Source organism: Arachis ipaensis, chromosome B04, assembly GCF_000816755.2.
Source record: "Arachis ipaensis cultivar K30076 chromosome B04, Araip1.1, whole genome shotgun sequence".
Classification (NCBI taxonomy): domain Eukaryota; kingdom Viridiplantae; phylum Streptophyta; class Magnoliopsida; order Fabales; family Fabaceae; genus Arachis; species Arachis ipaensis.
This window is the reverse complement of record NC_029788.2, coordinates 7,801,680-7,810,244: the sequence shown is the minus strand read 5'-3', so window position 1 is coordinate 7,810,244 and position 8,565 is coordinate 7,801,680. Positions and strand designations below refer to the sequence as shown.

At 35.0% G+C, this 8,565-nt stretch overlaps 3 protein-coding genes across 4 annotated transcripts; 1 reads left to right on the top strand and 2 right to left on the bottom strand.

The window, feature by feature from the left end:
* Positions 277 to 1,269, bottom strand: LOC107638727 (14 kDa proline-rich protein DC2.15). Its single transcript, XM_016342092.2, has one exon. It carries the CDS (start codon positions 1,180 to 1,182, stop codon positions 790 to 792), a length of 393 nt encoding a protein of 130 aa, XP_016197578.1. The 5' UTR covers positions 1,183 to 1,269; the 3' UTR covers positions 277 to 789.
* On the bottom strand, positions 2,310 to 4,405 carry LOC107638726 (trihelix transcription factor GTL1). The gene is made up of 2 exons (XM_016342091.2): positions 3,940 to 4,405; positions 2,310 to 3,255 (listed from the first exon to the last, which is right to left on the bottom strand). Exons 1-2 carry the CDS (start codon positions 4,251 to 4,253, stop codon positions 2,454 to 2,456), a joined length of 1,116 nt encoding a protein of 371 aa, XP_016197577.1. The 5' UTR covers positions 4,254 to 4,405; the 3' UTR covers positions 2,310 to 2,453.
* Positions 5,070 to 8,565, top strand: LOC107638725 (nudix hydrolase 2). 2 transcript variants are annotated; one of them, XM_016342089.2, is made up of 9 exons: positions 5,070 to 5,379; positions 6,163 to 6,374; positions 6,460 to 6,525; positions 6,641 to 6,778; positions 7,093 to 7,170; positions 7,253 to 7,303; positions 7,433 to 7,467; positions 7,683 to 7,794; positions 8,160 to 8,565. In XM_016342089.2, exons 1-9 carry the CDS (start codon positions 5,247 to 5,249, stop codon positions 8,352 to 8,354), a joined length of 1,020 nt encoding a protein of 339 aa, XP_016197575.1. In that variant the 5' UTR covers positions 5,070 to 5,246; the 3' UTR covers positions 8,355 to 8,565. The 2 variants fall into 2 exon arrangements, with proteins under 2 accessions (XP_016197575.1, XP_016197576.1); XM_016342090.2 differs by having other exon boundaries at positions 7,686 to 7,794; positions 8,160 to 8,511.

Below are 8,565 nucleotides of genomic sequence, written 5' to 3'. Positions count from 1 at the left end.
TCAAACAATATTTATTTTACTATAATACACTTTGATACAAAATTAATAAACATAAACTATATTAACACTAACTTACTTTTTATCAAAATTAAATTTGTAAAATTAATTTGATACAAACTTTTTTTTACAAACTTTAATCCAAACATGTGCTCCTCTAAATTCATTTGGACATTTGGTACACTTTTTTTACTCATTTTTTTGAACTGTTAGATGTAAATTATATGAGAAATATTTGCATGCAGGTTAATTCAATGAGAAAAAATATATGCAAATGCGTAACAAGAATAATTACAAGTAGTACATTTTTTATTTTACTCAATATATACATTATTAAACCATGCATTAATTAAATAGACAATAGAAGAAACTGATGAGAGCAAGGAGGATGAGTAATCTTCCATATACACTTGAAAAACACAAACATGCATGGTAAGCACTCAAGAAGAAAAACTACATTAACACACAACTAAAAAAAACACACACACACACACAAAATTAGCAACAAACATGCACATATATACTTGTTTGACAAATGAGATATGATATAAATACAAAGACAAAGAGACACGAAAATATATTTAGAGTTAAAAATATGAATATAAAATAGCCTATTTCTTAATAAATATTTTTTTAAAATAGAAAAGTAATTGAAATACATACATTTTCGATCTCTCTGTCTTTGTATTTGTGTCATGTCTCAATGACCAAACGAATACCAGACATACTAGATATATATATATAAGAATACTATATAACAAATTAATTAAACAACAATGATGAGTTTAATACTTAATTACACTTGAAAGCACTGTTGTTAATTCCACAATTGTTGAGAATGAGGCTCAAGGAAAGAGGAACATCAAGGTTGAGTCCAAGGACATTGGCTTTGAGGGCAGTGCAAAGGCAAGCAGCAGCTTCAAGATCAGCCAAACCCTTAATGAGATTGCAACATGGTAGGGTTGGTGGTGACCCTAATTTGACCTTAGCCAAGTTCAACACATTGGCACACACCCCTAACTTAAGGGCATCTATAGGGCATGTACCCTTTTCAATAGGTATTGGAATTGTAGGAATGACATAGTTGGAACTCACCTTAGTCAATGATAGTAGATTGAAGCATAACATTAAGGCTACTACATAAGTTGATGCAACATTGATGCCCTTATAATAAGAAGCAGCCATTGATGATATATATCACACAATTTTGTTAATTGGTTTTTGTGTTTGTTAATTTGATATGAGTGTGATGAATGACTAGATGGTTGAAAGGGGGATTATATATAGAAATAAATGTGATGAATGATTAGTTTTATTATATTATTTGTTAGCAAGCCCGTGAACACAATTGGGATTATAATTATTGACATTCACAAAGCTAAGGTTCATATGATAAACAGTATGTACTAAATTAAAGTTGCTTTAATCTCCATAGCACTAATATTATTAGATTATTGTTATCTCAATTAGTGCCCATTGTTTCCTTTCAACTGTCTTAATTTTGGCATTTCATCCCATGCATCTTTCTGACAAACAAATTTGATACATCAACATCAAATTCCACAATGATATAACTTTAATTTTCCTGTATTTTTTAAAAGCCAAATCAGTATATCAATAAGCCTTGGGTTCAAAACTTCAAATGTAACTCTGAAAAAAGAAACTAAAATAAAGAATCCTTTAATAGTGACAGTACTAATGAATAAAAATACTTGGAACCGAAAAAAGAATTGAGAGAGAGGGAGGAGTAGCTTTTGCAAACTCATGTGCAACTCTGTTTTCCCTGTTTCTAAGTTCTAACATGATTAAATGAACAATTTTCTAAGATCACTTAAAAGCATTAAGCTTAGAACCTCTGCTACTGCCACACCAGCCCCTTAAAGCGGCGCTAGTAACGCATCAAGGAGGCCACCTTGAAGTGAAGGCGTCGCCGGTTAGAACTCTGCTGGTAACTCTCCATTTTCCTTTATCAAAAGATGTCAGATGACACAATCTAATGAAAGGAGTAATGGATCTGTCACCATTTTTGAGCTGCCATTTGAAATTGCCTTTCTGAGAAACTGCATTATTTTAACCCAAAATTTCCATATGCTTGAAGCATATGAATAATCATTCCCTTGCATTAATTTGAACTTAGTCATTCTATATACTTATCCTACTACAACAGTCATGACAATTAGACAGTTGCAAGTAACTGCTTTCTTTAAATAATATTTAATAATTTTATTTCTATCAAATAAAATTTCAAGTATCATAGGATCCTTTGTCACTATGACTTTAAATATACAAGAATCATGTTTGCTCCTACAAAGTACAATCAAACAAAGTTCCCATTTTAACTAGATGGATTATAAAATGTTTCTAACAAAGTTTCATATAGATGAGATGACATAATAGAAAAAATCACTAGCACATTGTAAGTGAAAGAAATTTCACATCATCCATCTTTGTGATAATCAAGTTTCATTTTCCTCCTTTTCAATCTTGGACACATCATTGGTACTACTGCTCAAGGGATTTCCAAGATTGAGGAGACCATTGCTATATAGAACATCCAACTCATTAAAGTAAGGGCAGGATTTACTATTTTGACGCCGCTTCTTGCCACTCCCTATCGTCCTTTTATAGTACTTGTTGATGTTCTCCCATTTTTCCTTGCACTTCTTTGCAGAACGGTGGTATCCCATTTTATTCATTGCTTCAGATATCTCCTCCCATATTGATACCTTGGATCCCATAAGATGAAATTTCTGCTCCATTGAAGTTCTCAAGGTTATCAGCGCTTGAACTTCAACATCAGGCCACCTGTTGTTACTTCCCTCACCACTGACGCCGAGACTCTTTTGAGCATTCGCTTCCTCGCCTTCGTGTCCCGGTTCGTCCTCTTCTCCTTTGCTGCTTACCTCTGCCGGTTGCGGGATTTGAATCTCATGGCCAAGCAGATTTTGGATGACAGATATGAGGGCTAAATTTCGTGACCTCTCTTGGGTTCTGGCCTCTTCGTCCTTCCTTATTCTCTCGATCTCTTGCTGCTTCCAAGCTTCTTCTCTCATTACTCTTTCCTTCTCCTTCTTTTCAATCATGTCCACTAACTGTTTATGCATCTGGTCTTGCTTTTCCATCACCTTCTTTACCATATTCTCCACGAAATCTTCGAGTCTTCTCTCCATCTTCCTCTTTCGCTTTGGCATGCCTGGGTGTTTGCCACTCCCAGATGAATTTTCAATGTCATTACCATCATCATCATCCAAAGATGAGCTGAAACAAAGAAGAACAAATCAAAATAACAGCTCAAAACTTACATGATTATTAAGAACATTGATTAAAGGTGAATAGTTCTGCTCATTATGTCATCTCCCCATGCTGCAACAACATGAATTATGCAAACAAAACAAACACGTTGATCAACATTATATTGTTTTCTCTAAACTAACACAACTTTTACACATAAATAAAACAGTTCCAATCAAGAAAAGTATGAAACAACTTAGTGCCCAATTACAGCCCCATATGTTCTCTCTATCATAATAATGAAGCATCCATCAAAAGGACAAGAATTCTCCTCCAATAAAATCTTCATGGTACAATTCCCTGTTCCCCTCTGTGCAGCAGGGTTTAACTTAAAAGAACCACACACTTTGTCATCACCACAGAACACAAGTTTCACACAATATCCAAAGGCTAAAAAGTTCAATCATTTTTCTGTTGGAAGTTTTAAAAAAATTTGTTTAAAAATGAAAAAAAATAGATCATTTTTATTTATTGGTTGCCCTGCCACCATATGGCAAAGATGATATTAATATAATAAAAAAAAGACATTTAAAATAAAATAAAGGAAGGAAGTGGAGCTGGAACTGAAAGAGCACATTTTTTTTAATATGATAATAAAATTCAAAGTTATTAACTTTGTGCTATGATTCGATTAGGAGAAGTGAAACTCACCCAGATTCCTGACACAACGGAACAGTGCGCCCGTCATCGTGACCCGACCCGGAACCAAGCCGATCTTCTTCAACCGAAGGGGAACCACCGGTATCGGGAGGTTCTGGAAGCTGGCCGTTACGGTGGAAAGAGGATGCTCTAGCGGCAGCGACGGAGCGGATTGGGCGGAGCTTTTGGGGGTTGTTGCTGCGGAGGGATGTGGGAATGGCGGCGTAGAGGAGGTCGCCGGAATCGGGGAATGGGGCGACGTGGTCAGGGACCGGGAAGTTGTCGCCATCGGCGGCGGCGGCGGTGGCGGCGGCTAAGAGGTCCATGGTGTGATTGGGTGGTAAAAAATTGAAATTTGCGGCGCGAGGGTTTCGGAGAAGGGTGAAAAAAAATGAAAATGGGTTGGTAGGGTGGTTACTGGGAAGTGACTAGCGAGTAAACTTGGTAAAGTAAAAGTACTATTTAACCCAACTTAATTACCTGGACTAGTATGTTTTCAACTCCATTTAAGTTTATGGCTAGTAAATAAATTGTTACATATATAAAAAAATTTAACTCTTTATATTTGTTTAAAGTTTAAACAGACAAATCTTACTAACTCAGGTTAGTTTTTATTTTTTCTATTATTGTATGGTATGTAAAGTTCTTAACTTTAAATACACACACAAAAAATCTTTTATTTTATCAAAATATACACAATTATACATTAAAGTTATTTTTGTTTATTAATTATAAAAGATGTCACTCTAATTATATAAAATAGAGAAAAGGATAAATAGGTCCCTGACTTTTTGTCGCGCGGATATTTTCGTCCCTAACCATTGAAAAATACTTTTAAGTACCTGGCTTTCACAAAATTTGGATGGATCAGTCCCTCCATCCAAATGCCTCCGTCAGGGACTGATCCGTCCAAATGCCTCCGTCTGATCCGTCCAAGTTTTGTGAAGGTCGGAGACTTAAAAATATTTTTCAATGGTCAGAGATGAAAATATCTGCAGAACAAAAGATCAAGGATCTATTTGTCTTTTTCTCTATAAAATATGTATCTAGCATCATCATCCATAATTTCATATAAAATTATTATTTAAATTTTAAAGAATCATAATATTGAAAACCAAGTGGAAAGTCCGTCGAATTTGATCATTTTGTGTGGCATTGCTTGTGCGTTGTGGCTTCGTTTATCGAGTAACGCCAATCTCGTTGGGTTCTTCAACTTCTTCAACCTCCAACTTTCAACGTCAATATCTGATTCACTGAGAAGAAAACCACAATAAAGTTGTTGTTTTTCTTGTTGGATTATATTCACACGAAGACCAAACATGCTGAGATCGCTGCCAAAACTCTCACCATTGTTATCCTCAGCCAGAACCACCAACATTCCTCGTTTCCTTGCAAATTCTCTCCGTTTCGTCTCTTCAGCCCAGACAATAACAAGAACTAAAACTTCAACAGGTATTGTAAGCTATGCTTTCTAATTTCATTGCTGAATCTTTTTTCGTGGCTGATTGATTTGACCCAGCTTTAAATTCTGTATCCTTTTCATTTTGGGTGTCGCAAAGTTTGGCCTTTTTTGTCTATTGGCTCCAATTTAACTTCTTCTATGGTTTTTGATTCTGTAATCAAATAGTGTTATCCATTCCCTGTTAGAAAGTGCTCGTTTCTTTCACATGTTGGTGGTGGTAGACTGGTAGGTAGAGTAGAGGTAACCGAAAATTTTGAGGAAAATGAAGGGAAGTTTAGCTAATTTTTACCCCTGTATAACCTTCCTTTTTCTTAAGCTTCATAGCTGTCTTCATGTTTTTCTTAAATTAAATTTGAAGTTTGTGATTCATGCATCCAATGCGGTAGCTTCAAATTCTATAGTTTTCGTAATCAATCGGTAAAGTGTTAACAAGGAATTGAGATAAGAACTGCTAGCTCCTAACTTTTTGTTTCCACTGGATGCTGGTAGGTACTGTTTCCATTTATTATAGAGATTGCTTGGTATTCTGCAGGTTTTGTTTTGAAAAACTAAAAGATAATTGATTGCTGGTCTTTGTATGAGGTCTATAATTGAGTTTGATTTCGATGCACGAAGTCAAATTCCTTTTCTGGACGACCATTTAGATATTAGTGAGTGTCAAAGGTTGTTTATTTTGTTGACGTAGCTTTATATGATTGGATGCTTGCATGAAAAGCTTTTACACGGATAATGTATGCAAATTAAATCCTAATTGTTTTCTACTTTCTTAATAGGCAGGATTGCAATGACGACCCGTGCTCCAATTCGACCTATGTCTTCATCTACAGTTTCATCAATAACTGCTGAAGATCATGTTCAACAGCCTAAGTTACTTAAATCAACTGATGATGATCATGATGGTGTTATCGTGGAAATGGATCAACCTATGGATGCTGCAACATTTGTACTGATTCTCAGATCCTCAATCTCTCACTGGAAGCAATTGGTAATATTTACTCTTTAATACATACTGAGAATCCGGAATCTATCATTATGGTTATTTGAGTTAATAAATCAGCATTCTCTTGCAGGGCAAGAAGGGTGTATGGATAAAATTGCCGATTCATTTAGCCAGTCTTGTTGAACCTCTAGTTAAGGTGACTACCTTGATAAGTAAAAATTAATGAAAATTGGAGTTTCCTTAATTGCCATGTATCGATTTTAATTGTATAATTTGTATTATCCAATATTTCTTTGGAACTTCTGGTGTAGGAAGGTTTCTGGTACCACCATGCAGAGCCAAAATATTTAATGCTTGTATATTGGATTCCTGAAACTGCAAATACCATTCCTGTCAATGCCACACATAGGGTGGGCATTGGTGCATTTGTCATGAATGAAAAACGAGAGGTATTTCCCCACAATTAGATGATTTGGTTACTGTCCTAAGATAGAGATGTTGGGAATAGAAACATGTTTGGAGACAAGCACTTAAAATTTTCTGTCTCAAGACAATCTACAAGATATTTTCTGTACTTTCAAAATAAAGGCATGCAAGAGAAAATGCTATCATAGGCCCTTAATACCTAGTTTCTGTCTTCTTCATTATCATTGTTTTTACTATAAAAAGAGTAGTAGCCTCATACTATGTAAAGTTTTTCAGAATTTAGTCCCGTTTGCATTTGGTGTTCACATCCAATTTTCTAATTATTTGATGATCTTAGGTCCTAGTTGTTCAAGAAAACAGTGGACATTTTCGTGGATCTGGAGTCTGGAAATTCCCTACTGGAGTTGTTGATCAGGTAAAATGTCTTGAATTTCTTTCTTGTTATGGTATAAGATGGTATGCTGTCTTTGTTTAATGTACTCACTCAACCTATACAGGAAGAAGATATTTGTGTAGCAGCAGTAAGAGAGGTGAAAGAAGAAACAGGAGTAAGTAACCTTGTTGCCCTACCAATTAAATGTAGGTTAGCCCTGAATTTGGCTATTTGATTAAGTCTCATTGAAGTTTAATGCTGTTCTAAGCTTAATAATTCTGTGTTCTCAAATATCAATTTTTAGGTTGACTCCGAATTCGTTGAAGTATTAGCATTCAGGTAGCATGTCTATCAATATATATTGATATTAGATGTAGGGAATAGTTGTGAAGCAAATGTGTTGAGACCTGAAACTTGTATATTTTCCTATTTAATTTTTAACTGCTGATAAGTTTTGAAACTTTTTTCTTATATTTAAAGTTTCTTGAATTCTCATGAGTTTACAATTTACTTGACTGAGCATTCCTTTATTTTCCATCTGAATATTTGATCAGCAGACAAAGTCATAAATCATTCTTTGACAAGTCAGATCTATTCTTTGTGTGCATGATGCGGCCCCTTTCTTCCGACATCCAGAAGCAGAGATTAGAGATAGAGGCATCACGGGTATGTATATATTAGTTGAAGCTAAACAGCAATGATGATTTGATTTCCAGGTCTTAGAAAAATTTCAATGCTCATGGATCACAAAACTATCACCATTTCTTCTAAACCTTCCATCACTAAGTAAATTTTCAATGCTCATGGATCATAATTTCTGTATCCAAAATAGTTGGACATAAGACACGTGTTGCGGACTCTAGGATAGGAACAAAACACCATCTAACTCTGAATCACTTCGCCCTCGTTTAGGTTTGAAAATGATTTATACTTTCGGAAAACATACTAATTCCTGGGGAAAGGGAAAATCATTGAAGCTTAAGACTGAAGACTGATAGCTATCTGTGCTTTATGTTTTCTCTCTGCTGCAGTGGATGCCATTTGAGGAGTACTCAGCTCAGCCATTTGTCCAAAAGCACGATCTTTTGAAGTACATAAGCGATGTATGCTCGGCAAAGATTGACGGGCGATATTCTGGATATAGTGCTGTATCTACTTCATCAAGCTTCTCTGATCAGAAATATTATTTGTATTTGAATGCTGGGGCCTTAAAGAGTTCTTTGTAAGCATAGTTAAAAGACTACACAGTATACACAACTAGGAAGGATATTGAAGCTTAGTTACTTGAATTTGTACCATTTGATTCATTATGGGAACAAATAATACAGATCCTCATCAGGCCAATTACAATTACTGAGTGATAATCTTCATTAGAGATAGTTATTTTGTGGTAATTCATTATGATTATTCAATAAGAAAGCAAGAAATATTTAAGTA